This window comes from Catharus ustulatus, chromosome 4 (genome assembly GCF_009819885.2).
Source record: "Catharus ustulatus isolate bCatUst1 chromosome 4, bCatUst1.pri.v2, whole genome shotgun sequence".
In the NCBI taxonomy this organism is placed as follows: domain Eukaryota; kingdom Metazoa; phylum Chordata; class Aves; order Passeriformes; family Turdidae; genus Catharus; species Catharus ustulatus.
In genome coordinates this window covers 12,345,240-12,369,772 of record NC_046224.1, presented here as the reverse complement: position 1 = coordinate 12,369,772, position 24,533 = coordinate 12,345,240, and the positions used below count along the sequence as shown (strand labels likewise).

At 36.4% G+C, this 24,533-nt stretch overlaps 1 protein-coding gene across 14 annotated transcripts in view; it reads right to left on the bottom strand.

The window, feature by feature from the left end:
* Positions 1–24,533, bottom strand: part of MAGI2 (membrane associated guanylate kinase, WW and PDZ domain containing 2) — a 713,151-nt gene that overhangs the window by 70,636 nt on the left and 617,982 nt on the right. For 10 of the 14 annotated variants that reach the window (XM_033057437.2, XM_033057440.2, XM_033057436.2 and 7 more), the window contains 3 exons: positions 18,461–18,492; positions 13,945–14,134; positions 3,662–3,703 (listed from right to left, as the gene is read on the bottom strand). In XM_033057437.2, the coding sequence (XP_032913328.1) occupies positions 3,662–3,703; positions 13,945–14,134; positions 18,461–18,492 (264 nt within the window). The remainder of the gene's footprint in view (positions 1–3,661; positions 3,704–13,944; positions 14,135–18,460; positions 18,493–24,533) is intronic. The other 4 variants (XM_033057430.2, XM_033057434.2, XM_033057429.2 and 1 more) reach the window with 3 other exon arrangements.

Here is a 24,533-nt window from a genome sequence, read left to right as displayed (position 1 = left end):
CATTTATTTGATGCGTCTCAACACTAAGGAGCAAATGAATTCTGGGTGTATATAGTATTTTGGCTTAATCCAAATAATTTAAAAGTTGTGAGAGGCAAAGGAATTTCAGATGAAAGCAATACATTACCTGGTTTGCTGTGCCTACAAGGATGGGGCTTAGCACTAGGGGGACGGTTTTGTAGACAGACACAGTGTGATCAGCATTTGTAACCCAGGTTTAACACTCAAAGGCACTGTCTCCAGCAGTCTGTCACAAATTGAGCAGTGCCTTTAGTGTGCACAAGTGAATGAATATGCACAGCTGGGAATACAATAAGAAAATATAAGAATGTCAAGTTCTGAAGAATACTTGCTCTGGCAAACTGAGATGAAAACATCCCTCAGATACATTCACAAAGCTGAGCCAAACCAGTGTGGGTAACAGACTCTAAAATAAGGGGGTTTATTTGTTTTTTAAAAGACACTGTTTTTCTACCTCATTTAGAATGGAATAGATAAGCCAGGTTGACCATAAAAAAGTTTAGTCTAAAATACACTGTACAGGGGCATACTTTTCTATGAGCCTCAGTTGTCTGCCAACAGCTCACTGAAAATTGCTTTTAAAAACTAATGTTCTTTGTCCCACTTGATGACCCTGGGTCATCAAGTCTAGCTTCCTGTTATTGCAAACCTCTGCAAACAAATAGTACATAGACCTTACCAGTAAAGACATAGGCAAAGAAGACATTGGCAACTGAGCTTGTCTGTATCCTTTTTCACTGGGTCACTTGCCTTGCAGTAATATCATAACATCACAGTCTCTCCAGTGACTGACTGGTACACAAACCTGTGTGCTGTTTCAGCTTTCATGCTGGGTATGATATGACTGCACTGATCACCTTTCCATTGCTCTGGAGACAGCTACACCATAGATTCCTGAATTTACACCTCTGGAAGTGGATGTGACTTCTACCCTTGGTTTTTGTGCTTAAGTGATTCATGAAATAAAACAGAAGACTTATTGCAAGGCTCTCCAATAAAATTAATCTTTCAGTCCAAATTCCTCTAGTAGAATTCCTTAGCTACTTTCAAGCCATTTGTCTTTACATTTCATGCTAAGCACTGTCTTTTCCAGGCTAACATGGAAGGTTTACAGTTATAACTGGCATTTTGTAAAATGTAAAGCATAGATTAATTAAGCACATATCACTTCTTTGGTGTAAAAATTCAGTTACCAGGTTAGTCTGACCAACCAACTTTTGCTAAACTCCCTTTGCACTGTCCTCAGTGTATCTCCATATTTACAGTTAGTCTTTGATCAAAAACATATTCCAAAACCTTGCTGCTGCTGAGATCCTTTTTTCTTGTTTCTGAAAGACAGGTGAGTTGTTCACTACTTTGTGCTTTTCCACAGGAGCTCATGTTTGGTGGATTTACTAAAAGCCCCTATGATTATGTAGCAGCAGTTTCAATATTCCTGAATATACATTGATTAAGTATTCTTACCAATGTAAATGATTACATTTCATCTGATATTCCTCTAGTGCTTGCTTCTCCAAGATTCTGGCACTTTTTTGTTCCTCACAAAGGATTGTTAGACCAAATTTTGAGTTTTCTTGCTGGAGCAGATTTTCAGTTGATCATACAGAGAAAATTACCTGTACTTACAGAAGACACTCTTGTGCCTTGCAATACACTACAAACTGTTGGTTAATATAACTTCATTATGGAAAATGTGTCTTTTTGTTTTCTCTTGCTAACCTAGATTAGCACCTTGTGATTCATGCCAAGCAAGAAATAATGAGTAGGCTTGCAGAAGCCAATACTGAATTAACACTGTATTTTCCAGTTTGCTTATTCTTCCAGTCAACCTAATGTACCTTAATGACCTGTCTCCTACTAGTTTTACTGAAAGGAGTTTCACCTTAAAATCAGTATTTTTGCCCATGTAATATGGGTATCCTTTGCTAGAATGACAATGCTCCCTGTCCTTCCTTGCCTCTCTACACTTTTATATTAGAAAAAGAATTTTAACTTTGCCTGCTACTAACTTCACTCTCTTCTTTTTATTATAGTTATACCACTTTGTTTCTTCTTTTTGTGAGAAGGAAAACTTTCTCAACAGTTCATTTGGCCTGGAAGAAAAAAACTCACACCAATTCAGTTTGCTAGGCTATAAAAGCAGCTGGCTCCCCCATGAATTTGAGAATGGTATTGGACAAGCTGTGATCTGATCATTGCTGCACAGTGAGGACAGTAAAGAGCGTTGGAAAATTCGTTCCGGTTCCTAAACGATGGGGGATTTGCTTTAAATTGTAATGGTACCAGAATAGCTTGTTACTGAACAACAGTGAGATCTCACAGGTGAAGATGTGATTATCAGGTCCCAGCTACCTTTCTGCACTGTATTCACCTGAATCACTGGGTGAACCACACACTGATAAGCATAAGCAGCAGTTCTTTCTTAAATGTTGAGAAAAAATATACCTGAAGATGCTTAATTAATAATTTTCTGTGTGACAAGTGGAACAAGTACTATGTGATTTTACAATGGTATGTGGGATGATCCTGTAAATGTTAATATACATTTTTTATTAAATCTCTTCTATATTGCAATTGAAGGAAAGATGAGATGCTTTGTTGTAATAATTTTGCAGTCTTTCTGAGTATACCAGCTACCTACTGAAAATAAAAACTAATTTGGACCCCTTTGCTGAAGATGGTGAAGATTTTTGTTTCATACAAATAATTATAAATTGTGAATTGTGATTGATAGAAAACTACAATCACTTCATCTGAGTTTCAGATGCTCTTGAAAGATGTGAAAAGCTTGAAAATAGTAATGGATTTGCTGCTCTGCAATGTGAGTAGCTTTTTAAAAAGCATACATATTCCCTCTTGATATTTATAGTGAGGAAAGCTGGCAAATAAAAACTTCAGTACAAAAATCATCAAAGAAAAGAAAAAAGAACTGGTGTGCTAAGAGTTATTCAATGTATAAACCCTACTGGGTTATGCAAAAACAGTCCAATGTTATATTTAATTTAGAATCTCTGTCCAACTTGTGAAGGACTAGAAAGACTTTGATAGGATTGTCAAAACAGCCTTTTTTTTTTTGTATGGGATGCCTGTTTTAACTGTTCACTTAGCATGATAACACTGGGAAATCAAATGTTGCTGTTTTATAAAAAAAGTCCACTGCCATTTTACAAAACCAGTGCTTACTCAAACACCCCAAAAATCTCCTGATTTTGAAAGCTTTTACTTTTACATTTTTGCAGCACAAATATGGAAGCAAGGAATTGGTGATAGAATTAAGATAAAATTAAATTCAGATTTTAAAAAATGATTGTTTAAGCTTAGATTTGGGCATGAGCTATAGAGATACACTTATACACTAAAGAGTGAACACTAATATGAAAGTACACATAAAACACAGTAAAACATAAATGAAAACTGGCTGAGGAAAAATAAATACCTTTCCTTGCTCAAAATGCAAATCTATTATAAAAAGATTTGGTATAAGCATTCTAAAACCCCACAAAGATCATACACAATAAAATGGTGACTGGGCAGTCATGACTGTTCATCATCTTGGGAAATGATTAAAAAAAGAATAATAGTTAAAACAAAAAATGAAGGACAACTAGTTTACAGAAAACAAAGGCTGAAGAATACTTGCCAGAGGAATCCGCTCGAAAACCAGTCCTGGGCAGCACTTGTTCTGAATAGGAAAATGGGGAATTAAAGGTGAAATACATTTCTCAAGTTATTCAAAGATGCAGCATCAATTTCTCTGCTGTGTTTTGAATTACAAAAATGCATTTTCTATTTTTTTGTTGAAATTTTGTTTTCTCCTCCCCTCCTTCTTTCCATGTGGTACATGTACATATTCCTGCTAGATTAAGACCTCCCAGGCCATTTCTGTGCAAAGTGAAGGAGATGGTGAGGTGGTAATGTTTCTTTAACACAAGGTAGGTTCCGATGAAGATAAAATTTTTAGTTTGCTTAAAACTGTGAAAAATAGTGACAATATTTGTGGTTATTCAAGCACAGCAATAGAAAGGGAAGTTTAATGGATGTGTTTGGATGACTTGACCTCAGATGACTTGACCCCTGCTTTTATCCAGCTCAATTGCAAAATGTCTTTTATCATCAAGAAGAAGATTTTTCTAGAGGGATGTATATTGCCAATAAGAACAACTGATTCTACATGAAGGTAAATCCCTTTAACATAATTTTTATGCAAGTAGTTTCAAATTATTTGTATATATGAAATGCAGCAAATAACTCTTGTTTTCATATAAAATGACTTTGCTTGCACTAAAGGAATCTGGATGACTCCATAGCTAAATTCAATCATGCCTCCTTTGCTAAATTTGAAATGTTCTGAACAAGAATTTCTATTTTATTATTTTAGCAGCACCCAGAGTGAATTGCAAAATATTTCAAACCAGAGGTGATTTCTATTGGCCTATACACAACAAAAGAGCAAATAAGGTACCCCGTTTATGTGACTCTAAGGCACATATCATACCATGCATACTTCAGGCTATAAAGGAGGCAGGTCTTTCACAAAACTTGCATACAGTTTTTCACAACACAGCAGCTTTGCACAACAGCTTTTCACAACTGTTGCCTTTTTAGGAGAGTGGTGCAACCGATGAGTATTTATTGTCTTCCTGAGACAGAAGGGTTCAGTGAGAGACACAATACAGCACTGCCTCTCTGGGAAGCTGTGTACCACTTTGAAAGAGTTTAGACTAAAGCCTCCTGCCTGCTGGTGGACTGCTTCCTAAAGGCAGCATGGGCTGCAATGGCAGCAGCTGAGGGATTCAGAGTTCACATGAGACAATACTGAATTGGTTGTTGCAGGACAAAGATATTTTTCAAAAGATGTCTCCCAAGAACAGAGATGTCTTAAATTTTTTTGGTAAGAATATTTAGATAACAGCCTTGACCTGCCCAAATCTGGGACTACTGAATGGGGATATCCATTAGAATGTGGTGTTCCTGTTGCATTTTTGTTTACTGTCTGTGTTGAGTTGTGTCATGTGGGCTGTGCTGTTTGACTTTACAGGTGGTTGCATGGCTTTGGTAGTTAAAGGAGACAATTCTTTCACACACTGCAGATTTTGTACAGTGATTTGAGATCTTTCAGGTGAGACATGCTATCTAAATGTAAAAATATTCCACCAGCACAGCTCCTGAAAATCAAAACCTTTGAAACTGATGCTGCTCCACTGCAAACTTGGAGAAATGATTTTTTTTACTCACAGCCTTTCAAGATTTTAATAGAACTCTTAAAAGAGATAAAATGATTTTAATGTAGAGAAAGCAATTTCATCTTGATAGTCTCACTAAGCTTTTAGGTATGAAGGTACACAAGCTTTTTCTCTTGGTCACTCAGTTAGAATTGCTCTTTGGAGCTGCTGTTTCCATTTCTGCTTGCAGCCACTCTAGTATCACCCAGAACCAGCCTCAAGCAGCAAAGTGAAAGAATGACCACCATTCTCAAACTGTGACCAATCAGAGAACAACTTGCTCTGTTAAGACAGACAGCCATATATTTTAAGTAAGTTAGCAGTGTCCTTTTTTGGGAATTGTTATTTGTGGTCAAGCAAAAGTGCCTGTCAATGAGGTGGTTTCCTTCAAAGCTAATCTCATGAAGAAGACTCATGAGATAAATAGCTTTTGTTCCTTTGCCTTGCAGAACTTATTCTCACAGAGTTAATTACCATCTTGTAATCAATCATTCAACACCTAGCATGTGTTGTCACTGTAGTTTAGGAATTCACACATGAAAATTGGAACGGTGCTATGCTGAAGATATTGAATCAAGTCCTAAAGTTTTTAAATGTCTGATCACCAAGAAGCTAAACCTGGGTGCAGATTTGTGGTTTTGGTAACCATAGCAAAGCAATGTTCAAATTAGGAAGAATCTGCTGTCAGCAGGATGGGTCTCTATGCAGTACACACAATTGTGATAATGTCACTGACACTATGGAAAACAAAATATATTCTCTAAATAGCTGTGCTCATGTGACAAGCAAACTGTTAGCAAATAGTAGAAAACTTCAAAAGAAGAAAGATCTGTAAAGAGCCTTTAACATAGAGGAAGGGACTGAATTAGCACTGTCTCCATCTGTCAAATGCAGAGATAAGTAGTTTTATCAAAAACTCACCTAATTCTGTGCTCAAAGACCCTACAGAAAAGCAACTTCCAACAGAGGAGGAAGGACTGCTGGGCCAGCTCCTCATCTGAGCATAATGCACATAATTTGTGCACTTCCTGGTGCCTTCTATCTGCTAAGGATAAATTGAGCTGGTAATATTACCAGAATACTGAGAGACTCTAGTGAGCTTTGTTTTATAGAAATCTGTCAGTTAGGTTTATAGGAAACTAACCTTACGCAAGGTAATTTGAAACTTTCCATTAATTTAGCATTAAATTAATTTTGACATTTTCTAAACTTTTAATAATTTTTTTCAATATGTTAGATGTCCTGCCTCCACCTCGTAGGAAATGAGGTAGAAGAATGAAATTTGTCAGGACAAAGAGGCAAGTCTAGCCAATAGTGCCACCATGGAGAGGCATTCAAAGTGCTGAAAGTTTTAAAATGATGACATAAGATTTCTGTATTCTCCCTATGATGCCTTTTTGGTTGAACATCTGCAACTGCATTGCCATGGGTAGTTGAAGTCTTTAATGTGAAATAGGATGAAGTACTTCAAAAGTAGAGCTTTAAAGTATAATAAAATACTTGCTAAATTCACTGATTTAATTTTTTTAGTTCAGCTAGAACTTGTCATAGAAACAAGAAAACTAAGAAATCTTCTGAACTGTTATTTGTATAAAACTACAATTAAAATAAATCTCCACCATGGTGATGACTCCCTGTGCTCTGGAGAACAAGGATGCAGCTGCGTGTTTTGAGAAGTCTTGCCATACATCAAGATTCGGCGGTTGGAAGTAGATCTCTTCCAACTAAAACCATCCTATGGCAAACATTCTATGATTCTTTGCATATCAGATGAATGCAAAGCCAAGATTAATTTTGCTATTAGAAGGTAGAACAGCAAAAATCTTGCATACCTGCCTTCTTGTATAGTCTAAAATAAATCACTCTCATAGAGTTATTTCATTTTCCCTCGTTCCTTTTAAACTGAAAACTGTAAAATTTTTGTGAAAGTAGATAAGTAATAAACAAGACCTGGGACATAATCCTGATTTATATGAAATCAATGGTAAAAATAGCAGGATTCTTTGCTGTCAGGATACAGCCACTGGAACATAATTCTCCCACAATGTGGCACAAGGGTATTTTTATTTACACCAGTGGAGCCACTGGTATTCTCTGGAGGAAGAATTATGCTGTTGAAAGGTAGGGACAATATTTGATAATATTTGTTTTCCATATTCTGTTGTTTTCTGGATCAGTCTTTGTAGAATGCAAAGAATGCAAATACATGGAACACAACTAGCGCAAGGGAACACCTATATTTCAGCATCTCAGTACTAGCCATGCTTTAGGTAAAAAGGAGTTTCACAAGTGAGAAGAATGAGTGTGATTATGCTGCAATGTCCTTTCCAAAGCTGTGCAAGCAGCAGGTGGACCCTGCCCATAGGCAAACCAGCACCCACTTGTCTCATGCACCTGTGGCCAGCTCCCCTATGTTTGCAAGTCAGTTCTCTTAAAATTTTACTTTGACTCTTATGCTGACACTTTGCAGATCAAAATCTCTGTATACCTTTTAGTAAAGTGTAAATTGATAAAGAGAAAGAAATACTGCATCTTTAGCACTGCCATCAGCTTTAAAACTGACATATTAGCAGAGGTCATTAGAGACCTACTTTGCAATCCAGCGATCAAAATCATTTTACACCCATGGTACTGTGATGACTATGCACTCATAATTCCATATGAAAATGCTTTTGGTTTCACTGTCAGTTCATATAAACAACAAATCCATTTTGTCATGGCAATTCCTTCTGCAGTGACTAACAATACAAAACCATGTGATGTTAGTCTGCTAAATTTCCTCTCCTTTTATGGTATATCATCTCCTATTAAGAAGGGTTATATTCATGTAGTAATATATGTTCTTAGACCATCTCCATGCTGTTGCTTAGGCTAGCAAAAGATGCAAGGAAAACACCAACATGGACTGTTTGGAAATTGCATTGAGAAATTCCCTTCCTATACCTCAGTTATTCATTCTCTAGGTCAAGGAGAAATTAGATGATAATAGACCTTAATTAGCAGTTTCTCGATACTTTTATTTACTAAATGGAGGCAGGCATGACTTACTGACATAAAGGGCACTAAGTGGTGAATAGAAATATTGAAAGCTATGGCAAACTGGGTGCAAGGAAGGTTTGAAATTAGAACCTGATTTTGTGGTTTACAGTCCCAAACCCTCTACCCATGCAAAACCCCCTTTATACTACACTTCAGAATATTATGTATTTAATGCTATCATAGTTCAGTGTATATATGCATCTACACACAGATGTGTATACAGATATGTGAAAGTACCACAAACAAAATGTGATTTCTTTTTAGACTAAAAATGAGCAGAAAAGGGAAAAAATATTAGAGGAATTTTTTTTTTTTTGTCAGGAAAATACTGTCTGGATAAAGTGGTAGTACCAGTTATGTGAAAAATTGCCTTCAATTTTTAATATTTTCCATCTTTAATTTTTAACTGTAGCTCTTCAGCCAACAAGCACTGGCAGGAAGATTCTGCTTAGCTGTAGACTGTGCCATAAAACCCCTCAGGTGGTAAGGCATTCAGTGCTAGATACCTAATATTTTTTTTTAATGTTCCATAAGTATCAAGTTTAGGAAACCCTAATTGCCTTAGTATTTTTCGGCAAGACTGATATTTTTGTAGTTACACATTATGGATCAGTATAATGCTGTCTGACAAATCTTTTCTACTTTAATGCATATCTGTGCTGAAAACCTGGAGTGATGCTCCAGAGGAAAGGTAGCCTGTGAATATGAACTGAAGTGCTTATCTGTGACCCTTACAGAAAGGTATTTATAAGTCTGCCTAAGAAAACACCTTATTTTGTGGAGGCTAATTATGCAAATACATTTGCTATTTACGTATTTCACCGGTGTTGGTGAACTTTGCTTTTTGGTTCTTTTCCAATTTCTCAAAATATCTGGCAGTAAAAAAACTAAATTCATAAAACAGCTGATATATCTGAAAGAGACTTGAGAAATTCAAAGTACTGTGGTCAGAAGAGAAAATAACATGGGTGATTTTGAAGAAAGTAACCTTTGTTCTTCCAGCTAAAGGTGGAACTGTAATTGTTCAGATTTCACTTTTAATGAGAGCTTATCACTGGCTTATCTCATTCTTCCTACTGGCATTTCTGTGTCACATCACCAGCCTTGGTTACCATACTAACTGAAGGATGAATGCAACCCAATAAATATAAAAAAAATGTTTTATTTTACTTCTTTCCTCAGAGGAATAAAACCTCAAATTTCTATTATAACTGTAGAAATATTATGGGATTATGATGCTCAACAGCTTTGTGACTCCTGGTTGATTAATGTCTGCCTACAGGGGTGTCTGAACAAAGTTTTTTATAAACTGTAAATCTACAATAAACAGAGCTCAATATAAAATATAAAATAGGATAAGGAGAATTTATGAAAGCAAAAATTTAAAATTCAGGTGAATGAGGTCTCCTAATGACAACTCCAGGGCTCCAGTTACAGCTGTAATAATCTTCTGCATATGAAGTAATAATTTTTTCATTAATAGGAAATTCCTGATCTAATGTTCCATTTTCTATTTTCTGTACCTACCCTGGTTATCAGGAGAGTCACACTGTCACTTACAATCTAACAGTTTAAGAGAAAGGAGAAAGGAGTTAAAGGTTTTGCTTTGAATTAATAGTAGGATAGAAAAAAGGAAAAAGTATCCAGTTGAGAAAATTATGTCACAGCAGAAAGTCAAGTAGGTATTCTTCACCAAGGAGAAGAAATAAGAAGAGAGAGGGAAAGAGGGTAAAAAAACTCAACCCCAAAACCCAAAATAAAAAGCAAAATACGTAATCTCAAAACCCAGAGAGACATAGTAAAGAAAGAAATAAACCAATTTCCCATCCTTTACTTTTAAGCAGTTGTTTTAGATGATGTGGTACGCCTCCTCAGTGTTTGGAAAGCCCTCATGCTCCTTTTTTATTTACTTGGAGCTTTGAGCATAGGTGACAGCAGAGGCTAATGACAGCTAAGAGGGAAGAGCTGAGAGGCAACAGCTAACTAATGAAAAACAATTTTCAAAGGTACTATACTTCCAAAATAGTGTTGCACTCTGTTTTTGTACTAATGCATCATTTGAAACTATTTCCCATGCAGAAATGGTAGTGTGGTAATTCACATGTAATCATTACAAACTGAAATCTTCCCATCACAGAGGGTCTTGCAGGTACTTTATGTTCTTTAGGTGGAAAAACATTCCTGAAGAATGAAAATCACTTTTCACTGAGACTTCCTGCTTGAAATCCTGTTGTTGCTATCATTAGGTAGGGATGAGCTAGAGGCAGCACACTGGTCTAGTTCTTGCTCTGTTTTGAGTCATGTTGCTTGTGCTCCCCACAGAACTACCATGTATTTCTCAACCTGCTTCACCCTCTTTCTGATTGAAGCAGGAGGCTTTTATGAGATCCTGGTGAGTGCTGACTTTGGGGAAACCCTATGATAAAAGGGTCTGTAGAAATCCAGAGCTACAGAGGTACAAAAATGACCTGTTTGGTAACAGAGTCTCACAGTGAGAGAAACAAAAATTTTGCACCCTCTCTTTCTTTTTGAATTTTCCAGGTCATGAGTGCTCACTTCTTTGCCCTACTTAGAAGATGAAGATGAAAAGAAGGTCTTGCCAGGAGATAAGACAAACTTGCTTTGAGATAAGAAGTACTTAAAAAAACCCAAGTAGCTGAACTTTTCCTGTGCACTTTTAGGGTATGTTCTTACCAAAGATAACCAATCTGACATTACCATATGGTAGGAAGGAGTGTTGTCTTGAAACTCTCCCTCCTATATACTCAAATTAGATGGCAATTACTTGACTCAGTAATGGATTTCCTTCCTGTTGTTTCCATCTTCAGGAAACAGGACAACTACGTGGTGCTAAGGCTTGACAATGTGTGCTTATGGCATTAATGAAACAAAAATGTCAGGGAGGATAGAGAGAGATCTTTGGAGGTAGTTATTTATAAATAAGGAATAGGATTGAATATGGACAAGATCTGGTTGGGAACTGTGGAATAAATCTTAGAGAAAATTTTAAGTGGATAGTGGTGAAAGAAGATAAAAAATTTAAGTTTCCCAGATTAGCTGGAAGATGGGACACTGCTAAAAATCTAGGATAAAGTTACTGTAATCTTGTTTTTCATCCCTCACTTTCTTGTTTTGGGCCTAACAGCTTCACAGTTTTTAATTCTTCATTTTTCTAGGCAACTGGCTGAAAACATCTCACATACAGTCTCCAGCTGCCTTTTGGACAGAACTAAAATGCAATTATACCATTTAAGTACAGGCTTTAGCATAACTCCAACCCACGTGTTACAGGTTCTTCCTGTGGTAAAGCACAGAGTCCTTAACACAATAGATCATATAAGTAAAAGATACGAGTTCCTATTGGTCAAAGAAGTGCTCAGAAAACTTGAAGAAAGCACCCATGAATATTGAATGGGAATATTGAATGGTGTAATATATCTTGTAATGCAGTATATAATAATATACTGGGGGGTAGGTGTACCTTTGTAGCTGACATCAGATCTATATTCCCACAGTTTTATGAAAGGCACACACGAATCAAGTTTATATTGGGGATCAGGATAAAAGAAAATGGCATTAAATATGTATGTAATGGTTCTGTATGACATTTATAATATTTTCTTAATTGTCTCACAGAGGTGTTTGTTTCAATGCAGGAAGACTGCACTCTTGGCCTGATGACTTTAACTACAGAAGATAGTTCTGACTGTTGAATGGAAAGATTATTGTTAAACTACATCACTTCTAAAAGTTGCTGATATGGGAAATGATTATGTGCAAAGGGTTTTCTGTTTGTTAGAGCTCTGTACAAAGCCAAGAGCTTTTTCAGTAGAGGTGCTGAACTAGATGAAATCCTTTCTAACTATGGAATGGTTAGTCTTAACTTTTCCTTTTAATTTATCATATACCAAATTCTATCACTTTTGGGAATAGCATTTCAGTTCAAGCAAATATTTTTATCTATATATTAGTCTAGCCCTTAATGCACAAGAGAAAGTGAAAGAGGGGAGATGTCTGAAAACTATTTCCAATCTCTGCTCAAAACTAGTACTACTTCTTTTAAAGCAATTTGGCCTACTCCACACAGTATCCTGATCCATATTTCAATGAGTTTTTAAATTTCAGAAATTATAGTCTCTTTTTTTACATTATGTTGGGACTACCAGCCAACATGGACTACATGCTGTTTGTAAATATACTGGAAAGTTTAGTTTCTATGCCTAACAGTTTATAATTGAAGATTAAATACTTTTTTTACAGGGGTGTAAGTAAGTTCTCAAATCTATATTTAGAGTGAGTAAGATACCTGGTATTCCTCAAAAAAAGCCAGCAATTTATTTAAGTACATAGAGTTAAATTCGAGATCTTAATTTCAGGCACTTGTTAAATAAATAGAAAACCTCAACAACTATGTCCTCCACCCCGCAAAAAACAAAAAAAACCCCCGGATTTTGGAGAGTGAGTTTTAGGGTGACAGTCTGTACTGAAAAATGTTCCATTACCAGGATCAGTGTAACAGAAGATGGTGGCACTGGCCACAGTGGGAAAGAACTGAGGAATATGAAATGAAGCTCTGAGACTAGATCAAGGTTTACTTGGAACTGATGTAAATTGAACTCTGGTGTTCCTCCAGCATATCCATTCTTGAGGAGACCAAAGCCAAAGAGGAGATGCTGATGCTGTAACCAATGCCAGCCAAGGCGAGTAAGAACAGTATGAACCCAGTGCTGGGGACAATAGTGTATTTCCTTCAGATTATCCCTTTGCATGTTGAAGAAATGTGACTATTCCAGGTCTCTGGGCCAACTAATAATAACGGACTGGTCTGAATCAACTCCAATATTTTATATGTAATTTTTTAATATGTAATTTATAGCATATTTTGATCTATAGACTGAAGTATTTTACAAAATGAATTGAAAGATGACATGTGCAAGTAATGGCAGTGGAGAAGAAGCTTTCAGTAAAAAAGTAAACTTTTTAAAGAATTTATCTTATTAAGTGCAAAGGCTGTAGAAAATTTAGAACACTTTTCTAGCTAAAATGTTCCTTAGAAAAGGAGCAAATAAGTTTATGCTCTTTTATTATTGTTGTCAAAAATATGGGATGTATTTCCAAAAACATGAGAAATTAAATCTAGATGAGCATCTTAATGGCTCAGTACTTTATCTTTAGGTCTTCAGATAGTACTCTATGCTGTGGGTTGCTTTCTAACTAGCAAGGACAATGTGAAGACATAAAGAAAATTTTATAAGAACAAATACATTTGAAATGTCTTTAACAAATGTCACTTTGAAGTGCAAGTAAGTGGAACTCTTTTTTTCACTAATAAATTCACATCTTCCTATTAGTTGACTATGAAGAAAAGAAAGACAGTAAAATGTGGTGGTACATATACTGTGCTTCACCAAGGATTTAACAGTCAAAATGGGGAGATCAAAAATATAAGGAAAAAAGCACCTAAGAAAGTCAAATATGAGAATCTAGGCAAAGTGTACAATTTTTGAAACACTTACAATGACCTCTATTCACTGGAAAGGAATGTAGTTTCTTTCTATAAACTACAAAAGATAATTCCAGAAAATTATGCCAACAGTGACACATTCATAGGCAAAATTTTAAATACTAAATGGTCAGCAGGGTCAAGAGAGCTTTCACTTACGCCTACTTTCATAAATAGCTCTTGATTTCTCATACAGCTCATATGGGTCCGGTTTTCGTGGATCAAAGGCCTCTGTTGAATCAGGAAATGAACTCCTGTGAAGATTGGGTGGATAGGGAATATTCTGTGGCATAGCTGGAGCAGACACGCTCGTTTGAGGGCTGCCTTGATTCTCCCATCGTTCCATCATCTGGAATAAAAACATGCAGAGAATAAAAATGAAGTTTTGCAAAAACGGTGGCTTCCACAATGAAACCAAAGACAGTGATTTCTGTTGAAGATGTATTTTGTAAAATTAGTAAATCTAGTTGCTGCCTTTTTAAATGAAAGGTGTGTGTTGCGCTGTTTATAAAACGACTTGTCTAAAACTTTACTTCTTTATTTGTTGCTCATGGCAAAATGTGAACTTTCTCAGGTGAGATTACCTCTGAAGAATGTGGAGTGCCTCTCACTGTGTGCTGAGCTACTGGAAATTATTTGCTAAAGGTGGAATCTGTGGGTGTGTAAAGACACAATTATCAGATTAAACAAAATACATAATATACATGAAGGTAGTGCTTAACAAAGAAGGGACAGACTGTGCAGCAAGTGAATGACCTTAATGCTTCTGAGAGTACATGAAAATAACTAGCTTCCCAGGGAGAAGTAGATAACTGTAACTGGGAGCAGAATTTGCAGCTCCAAATGAAGATTTAAAAAACCAAAATCAAAGCCAAAAGAAAACCAAAACAAATCAAAACTGAAGAGAAAATTATTACGGCATGTATTCAAGCATCTACTGTTCAAAAAAACTCACTAAAGTGGTGTTATACAACCAAGTTTCCAAGCACAGGATAAGGCTTTCAACTCTCCCAGGCCATTTACAGGAAAGAAGCCTACAGCAGCCTATTGTTTATGCATGAAAGACACCTCAGTTCACGCTTTTTTCAAGTCAGTCTTTAGCAGTCTTACACGTACATGAAGCTTAAAGATATGATAGGCTGTGCAAAAGAAGGCTCGAGGATTTGCCTTTTTTCTTTTCCTTTTTTTTTTTTAAGAAGCTGGTTACTAATCAAATTGCATTAGCAAATTTCTTTGAAGAGACTAAATTAAACAAAACACAAATGTTTATCCCAGGAAATGAGTACTTGGCTATTCCTATAACCCCTCCTGAGGACAAGGGTGGTAAAGGCTCCAGAAGAGTGTGTTCTCACACATAACCCAACAACGGTAATTACACAAAAAATGCCTCTTGGAAACAAACTGATCTGTAATTAAATTTCACTGACTTCTATTGTATCAGTGAAGCTTTATCAAAGATGATTGCAGGTTTACAGTGAGCTTGCTGTATAAATTCTGTGACTATCATTTGCGTTTAGTTCCTTGGTTTTAGAAGGTGTTTGGGTCAGCAGGCAGGCTTTACTCTCTGTTCTCTTGATTAATTGCATCAGGCTTTTTTCACACAAAGTATGTGTGTACTACAGATGTCCTCCTGGTGAATATGCTGAATAACTATCCTGCTGTATCTCCCAAGTGATCTGACCTTCTTAGGCTCATAATTAAGAACAAATGGATTATAGGTATTGGCCATTTTTAGCTGTTGAGGATCTCATTTTTTTACAAAGTATTATTATAATTCTAGCCTGTTTCTGTCAGAATTTCAGCAGCAAGTAATGCACTATAAGTATGTGCATTCTGTGCAATACAATGGCACATGGAAATGCCTGAGTTGCCATTGAAATAGCTTAGGTACAGGAATGTAGCTAGGTACCTTCAGACACCCCTTACACCAAGATATATTTTTCCTCTGCAAATAATTACCCTTTGGGTAAATTAGCCTGTGAGGTAAGTCACATGAATAGCACAGCATACTTCTGACAGCCCTACAGAAACTGCCTCCAGTAGCTGTAAACACATATACAGTATATAATTGCATTATGGAAGTGCAAATTCAAAGGTCTCTAGAAACACACCTGATTATGACTCCTATATCTAAATAGGAAAGAAGAACTAAGCTCAATTCAAGCTCCTTTTGATAAAGGAAATTATCAGAAAGGTATATTTAGCTTTATCTTTCCTTAGGAATCTAAAAGAAGAACACAAGCCAGTGAAATCAAACTATTTATCTTATTCTTACGAAAATGAAAGACATGCAGGGCCATGTCAGTCTAGAAGTGAAAGATTCCTAATTTCTTGGAAAGTGCTGGGGAAACAGATCACTTACCTCTTTTAAAATGTGAAACTGGACAAAATTAAAATAATTAAAGAAAGATTTTAAAAAAGAAAAGAAAATATAATTATCTTTGATGAGCAAACTTTACCCTGGAGAAAGGACGGGAAACTGGAGATCAATTGGCAAAACCCTACTGGGTCCCATATGTCTAATTCTTGCTTGCTGGTTAGCTCTAAATCTTCAAGTTCAACCAGTTAAATAAGCAGATAAACAGAAGGGGAATTATATCTCCCAAACCCATACCAAATAATTAAACAGTCACCTAATGTTCAGTGATGGAAGTTATCATAATGCTACTTCAGAAAAGAAGGTATTCTTGAAAATGAGTAAGCACAGTACTGAGTGGGGGTCATCAAATCCAAATTGGGGCAATGGTTTGGTGACACTGCTCATGGTCATTTTGCACTAATATCACACATGATATACATATATCATATATGCACTATATGTACAGGAACCACTGGAAATACCTGTTACCTCAGGTATTTCACTTTGTTTTCCTGCACTGTTACACAGATACAGGCTGTGCTGAGGTGTTGGAGAGGCTTTCTAAACCTCCTGTGCTGGCCTCTACTGCTTCAGACTGGGTGCAGACAGGGCTGCAGGCACTTGGTTTCAATCTTATCTTCAGGCCTTGGACATGAGAAATCTATGTCTGACTATTTCTCTAGTTAAAAGTGGTGATAGACAGAGGAATTCACACGACCTTAACTCAGTTAAACATTTGTGAAATCTCTTGCTGAGATTACCCCAAAATGGGGCAGCTGTGAGCTGTCAGCCTGCCTGCAGGTACAGCACACAGTGGTGTTAGATTATTCTGTGAGCCCTGGTTTCCTCACACCATTGTATGAAAAACTGCGTCAACTCAGGTTGTTTTTCTAGTTTCTGATTATTGGGAAGTGCTACTTGAGCATGAACTACCATACTGCTTATACAATGAAATGTTGCAGAAAATCATCAACAATAAATACACTGATATTTATATATTTGATGTGTACTTGAAAAGGTTGAGTAGGGACAGGAGGAGGTCTTCAAATGTGGATCTTTAACAAGTGAGCTCCAAGCTATCTATACCTCACTTTTTATCTGAGATTAAAAGTTGAACACCCCAACCATTCAGGTGTCTTAAACTGGTGAGAGCTAGCTAGCCTTTAATAATCTGATTTATTTTCACAAATGTCCTACTACATAGATGAACAAAGCAACTTATGCAATACTTATACTGTATATAGAGTCTATCCTTTTACAGCAAAACCACCATAAGCTGAAGCAGTCTGACAAAGTTCCATCAGCTGATTACTTGCTATTTGTACTTGACAGGGTACAAAAATTCTTTTGGCAAAATTTACCCATGCCACTCTCCAATATGAGAGTATGTAAAGTTGTTCAGATTTAATGTACTTCCCCTGCCTCCTCTCCAATAAGAAGGCTCTAAATCCTTTACAAAGTATTGCTATTATTATTCCTATTGCTCTTTGGAGTCTTCAGGTTCTATTTTCCTCTACACACCCTTGATGAAAATTAAGAATTGCTCTAAGGTCTGTAAAATCTCAATAAAAAAGTCAAATTAAAACAAAACAAAATAAAACAAAACAAAACCAACAGCAACAAAACCCCCCAAAAATCATCCTACAACAATAAAACAAACCAGACAACCAAAAACAGTAGCCTACAATTTCTTTTTACACTGTGAATGCTTTCACAAATTTAAAAAAATATATTGTGTGTTGTCAACAGAATAAATACAGTCATTGTTTACAGTCTTACAGTAGTCTTTACACCTTGGGTTTTACTATCAAAATCATGGAAACAGAGAAAAAGTTGATTAAAAGGCACCTCAGTCAGTTATCTAGCCCAAGCTCTTATTTGAAGTGTGACTATTTGCAGCTCTAGATCCCCTACTGCAATAAAGAATAAAAATCTCTTTCAGGGTGTAAAACTCAAGCCACTGGTAACCCAGAAAGAGCGCATGCTGTCCATTGCAAAGAATCTGCCCAGTAGAAGACTGGCCTCATTTCTGCTGCCTTCTCCTCCAGACCTTTTTAAGCCACCACATTTCTGGTTCTTGCCACCCAGCTTAATATTGAGGTTTTCCTTTTTCCAAACCATTCTGGCAGACTCCAAGTCAACAGACCTTCAGAGCTTATCAGGGAGGCCATCCCTGGTGCTGTGTGACCTGGAGCTGGGGCTCTGCTGAGAGGTGTCTCATGAGCTGGGAACACGATGGGCAGGTGAAAGTCTACAGAAATTTGCTTTGCATGATAGTCATCAACTCAATGTGTACAATTTGGAAAGGGAACTTACAGGCTTTGGAGTTTTCCATGGAGAAAAGAAACCTGAAATAAACAAAAAAAAAAATTAGCAGCTTTTTCTGATGCATAAAGAATGGAGGCTAAGTGGTGTCTACACTCCCATTCTCATTCAGGTCTGCAGATAATATAGATAGGTATGAAAATTCTCTACACACAAGGGGTGAAAACACAAAACACAAGGGATAATTTCTAAGAAAAAATAGATAGAAATATATATATATATATACATACATATACATATATATATATGCAAGTGGAGGTATTGAGATCATTGCCATACTTTACAAACAGCATGGGATTAGGTTGAAATCAAAAGAACTAATCAAAAGGACTTCCAAATGTCTTGGTGGACATTGGATAAGACACCAAATGACCTGGTATTGATGTGTCAAATGCAGTCGCACCTTTAGGAAGAAGCATTCAGAACATCCCATCAACAAAACCTAATAATACAAGAGATTTTTTTAGAAGAAAAGCCTGAAGAAAAATAACTGTTTCATCAGTCTAGATAAGGTGGCCAAGTCTAGAGAGGATTGGTTATTTTGATACTGTCCTGGTTTTCGGTCTTAGCAAGAAGTCATACATGACAACCTCTTTTACACAAGTAGTTATCTCCTTTTCCTTAGTTAACTTGCTTCAGTGACTTTCCTAGATTTCAACTCTTGTAGCTTACAAATGTTTAAAACTCCAGATATGTCTTTTTCATAGAAGGAAATAATTTGAAACACTCATTGTAAACACTGATCCTATTTTATGCAGTAGAATGTTAAAAACCTTTGCAAAGTATTAGATAAAAAGAAACCTTACAAAGGATATTGGGCCAGGTTTTCTAAAATACCAGATTTCAACACAGCTTTCATTGATAAACTCATTCTCTGTTTAATAGCAGGCAAAGAAAGTCTGTGGACCTTCCTAGGTAAGATTAAAAGCTAATAACAAAGAGTTCATTTCTTTTGCCAGAAACAGAAATGGGGCTTTAACTGAGATATCTAATAGGAGAGCTGCTCTTTCATTCAAAAAATGAATTCAGCTGAAAGAGTAGTAGTGACTTCATTATTTCTTTTTCTAAAGTGAGTCTAAAAGAAAATTTAAATTATGAGAGCACTGAGATAGTATCTTTCTATAGACAAATCACAACATGAATTATTTTTGCACATATATTAATGGTTTGCAGAATTCTGTGATAATGAGGTAATCTTTTCTGCCCTGCTACCTAATTAATTTCAACTGAAATATCTTGCAGTGTAAAAGCACTTGAGCCATTTGTAGGGAAACACTGGCTATTCAGTAATGCTGATGTGTGAGCTGGTAGTGCTTTTTAAAAAAAATGTGTATTGGAAAAAGTAATTCTGGAAAGGTTTATGTTTACTGACTCTACAGTGCCTGGATAAAAACTGCTTTATTAGCAAGCGGACAGATTTCTTTCCGTCTGCAAACTTAAGCTGAGATAACAGGCATCCTTGATAGATCCGGCTTGTACATCACTTCCAGTATTAAAGAATCTGTAGCAGAAACTTATTTAATAACTTATTGGATGGCAGATGGCTACCTTTTTATTACTCACCATGTTTCTGTACTGCTAGTGAGAGTGAAAGTTAAAAAGTATTTTCTGCTCTGAGCTAACGATAAGACTAGAAAGTTGCTCAAATCAACTTTTTTGTTGTTCAGAAAATATTGGTAGAGGTAACACTCCCTTACCCATTGATACTGGTGCACCTCCCATAACTTATTGACATCAAAAATTACTCCTGATTAAATGGAAAGTTTTTTTCCCCCCTATTTATTTACTGTTTCCACCTATCTCCAGTTATGCTGGAGATACCATAAAAAATTTACTATAAACTAAAAATATAATAAGTATTTAAAAATCAAATGAACAGTGACATACATCAAGTCAAGATTTTTTTTTTAAAAGTTGCTCAATTAAAAAAAATTCAATTATTCGCTCAAACAAAGAGAATATTAACTTATTATACCTATCTTGGAGGTTATGGGCACAGACTGCAACATACGAATGACAACATCTACACTCAAAAAATTAAAAGGCAATATTTATTCACACAGAATGAAATTATGTTAAGAAAACTAAAAGATATAGGATGCCAGAGAAGTAAAAAATCCAAAGGAAAATTAAAAACAACAAAAAATTGGAGATCCATATGTGCACAGAAGGATGCTATAGAAACAATAATCTCTAAAGGTAACAAACCTTGGAACTAATTGTAAAATCCATTCTTCTGATTTAATTTCATCTGTTACACCTTGACCTCCCCTCTGTCCAAGACTAGGTGCTAGGCTAAAGGAATGAAGGCCTAGTTCCATTAAGCAAACTTTACATTACATCTTTTACATATTTCTTGATAATTTTAATGTTGTCTCACATAAAATCTACACTCACAGCTGTACTAGACATCCTTCCCCCACCTAAATAAAACTGACTTGTATAGAATATATGGCATTAACAGTTATTCAATATGAGACTGATCATGGATAATTGTTGTGTACCAAACATCCAGAAATAGCACTGGTATTTAAGCACATGCAACAAATGCTTCTGATTCATGAATTCAAGAGAATATTGCATATGTAGCACACTGTAAGTGTAAAAGAAACTTCACATGAAGAGACATAAAAGCAAAATGTACTTTCTTGGTCATCCTGCACCCCTCCTTCTAATTTTCACTTTTAAATAGTACCCTGCATGGGTACAGGAACAAATCCTCTACATGTAGAAAACTGAGGCTTAAAATCTCACCTGAAGAATATACCTTAATAATGTATATTCAGTGTCCACTCAACAGTGTTGGCTGTCTGCAGCCACATCTACAGCAGGCAATGAGCGGAAGTGGACTTTCATTTAGTTGGACCTCACCTCACACCACATTTTCCCTTGACTTTCTGGCACTCCTTACATGCTGTGTGGGCATTCCCCACCAGGGACTGTGAGATCTGGCAGTCTGGCATCAGTTCATAGATATATCAGATACTGATTTACTGATTTATCAACAGGGCTGAAATTTGTTCTCCAAGGAATGCAGCTTTTGAGTACTAATACAATAATAATACTGCTCAACCTTCTGATCAACTCACATCTAACTAGTAACATACACTGGATAAGCTCTTACAACCTCATTCCACCTCCAGATTTCTGCTTCTCCCTCCTCAAACTCTCAGCCCCCTGCTGTCCAACTTCATAAAAACTTGAGTAGCTGAATATTATATACATTTACATATAAACACCCCTCACCTCCATATCCACATACACATTTTAAAATTTGAAATAATAAAAGTCAGCCTAGATCCACCTAAAAATACTTGCATGCAGCCTGTTCTTACCAAGAGTGGCTTCTGGCTCACCCATGTCCCTGACAGCCACTCCATCTAACAGTAACATCACCACACAAGCTGCAGCCCATCTTTTGAAGATTTCTGTATTCTTTTTATTAGCACCCTTGTAAAGACAGCCAGTACAACCTTCACCAGTTTCAGAAAGGAGAGTAGGGCTCCTCGTTTTTGTTAAAAAGCAACCACCACCATTCAGCCAGGTGCTAGCAGGACAATACATGTAAGCATGCAACAATAAAAATACATAACCTCCTGTACTTCTGCAAAATTAGTTTTGTGAATATAATGATTTCTTATTCAAGGCTGGCAATTTAAACTGTAATAAGGTACAGCAGCTGGTAGCCAACACATATGAACATTTTAATTATTTAACTTCAAAAAAATAAGCTTAAGTGCAGTGATAACCATGTTTTCTAAAAATCAGAATTACATTTTCTCATAAAGCAGTGTTACAAAAAATCTTTTTGAGATTGTTTTTCAAGTTGTGTTTACCACCTTCAAAAGGAGCTTCCCTGGAAATCAGAGTTGTGATGGTTTCTACGTCATAACTTAACTAGAAAACACTGTGACCTGATTTTGGATTCAAATATATCAGGAAGAGAAACTCCCATCCCACCCCCTCCCCCCCCCCCCCGCTTTTTTTTTTTTCCAGATCAAGGCAAATTCCAGCTTCAGTTTACTGTACTTCTCCTTTTTGATGAGGATGTCCTGTAACAAAAGACAAATCACATCATACTCATGGTATCTACTCCTTCTTATATCCAAGGTTAAGTATGCTTTTGTAGTAAAATATTCTTACTGATATTATGTGCCTTACACTTCAGCAAGAATTTATTGTTGAAAAGTTAGTTTTCTAAAAGCAGCTTATCTGGCAGCACTTAGAGCATTTGCAAGACAGAGTTCTGATTTGTTTCCTTTTCATTTTTTTTTCAGTAAAAATCATGAATTTGGCAATTCTGCAATGTCAGTAATACAAAACCAACCCTTACTTATTAGTCTGCTCCCATGGGGATGATTTTTGCTTCATTTCCATCTTCATTATTCTCACTTTTTCACATTGTTTCCTGGAAAAGTTCTTCAGACCTTGCAAATCATAAGTAACTAACATAGCTATTCTAAGTCACAGGACCTTTAACGATGTTCACCTCTGTGGCAGATGCGTGTGGATAATTAAACTGGGAACAGTTGGATTTCTGCAGTGATGGTGTATGCTGCAGGGAGGAACTCAACAGCATCAAACACAAAGCCTTTTAATCTAAAGCAACATTCAGGGTAAATCAACATCCCTCCACATCACTTGTCAAACTTTCACTTTTAATGGGTGAAAGCCCACTAGCTTTCACCAGGCTTCTTAGGAGAGGTTTTTTGTGCTTTAATATCCTTGTTGCATATGGCTTCCTGAGCAAAGCTGTCTTAAGCACTGAACAGACCTTTCTCCTTCCTAGATGCTTGGAAGTCACTGAACAGATGGCTGATGAGCACACCCAGAGCATCAACTGACTCCATGGGCATCTTATCAACATCCATGTGACAACACTTCAAGCAAAAGTTTTCCTTTCTAGAAAAGTTACTGTATAAATTTACTGTAACAGTAGATTTTTTTTCCCCGTGCTTTTTTTCTTTCTCTTACTGGAATCCTTGAGATGTCTATCAGTCAACATGGGCCTGATTTCCAAAGGCATCAAATACTCATTAGCCTCAAATGGATTTGACAGGGGAGAACACTGAGAGCTCAGACTCAGGGGTTCACCTTTGGCAGTTCAGGGAACTGTTCCTTACCATTCACATTACACCTGTTTTCTGCCTCTCTATGTTTACCTGTTGTTGAGCTATGTTAGGTGTGGTCAGATTGGGTGGATAGAACTAATGCTACTATTGAGCTGACTCATTAAGATTTAAAATATCCTTCAGCTAAAATTCTGAAAATACTTGTGGGAGAGGTAATTTTTTGTGTTTATATAGTACAAATGCATGACATTAATTCAGTTTCTCTTCAAATATTTTGACCTTTTAAGGAAAAGAAACATGATCAATGAGAAGTAGTACATTCGATTAATTTATATACTGTAGTAAACAAAATCTAAAAGGAGATAATGAATGAAAATAAATGGAAATAATACTTATGAAAACAAGCAGGTGATAACAAGTTTCAGTTGATCATGTAATATTTAAAGTATCAGATGATGTATAGAGAATGGCAATTAGTAGTTCAATTTCTAATGAAATCAATCATAATTGCATAATATTTTTTCAAAGGCCCATCTTTTTCAAACAGCTCTAAATATTGAGCTCTTACTCTAGCAACAACAAAAAGTTGATTTACCTTGAAATAAAGAGTAGGTGTAAGAAGACTGGGAGCTCTAGCTCTTCAAGCATAGTTAGCTAGTCCTGCTGTCAGCTGTCCTTCAGAGTGATGGTGCCATGCTGTGGAGGATCCATTGGGTCTTTAGCTGGGATGGCACCTGATGCAATGGGTCAAAAATCAACACATCCCACATCACAGTGAGATGAATGACCCATTACCTTTGAACAGGCCACAACATTCCATATGTTTAGAGCCAGTGCCTTTTCCCTTGCAGCAGGCTACACACAAGCAGCACAGCAAGCAAGAATGCAGCACTGTGTTGCACGAAGATCAAGGTTGGTTACAGTCATCAGTTGTTGTATCAAGTGCAGGTTCACATTAATAACACTGAGAAATACATCTGTCTTTATGAATA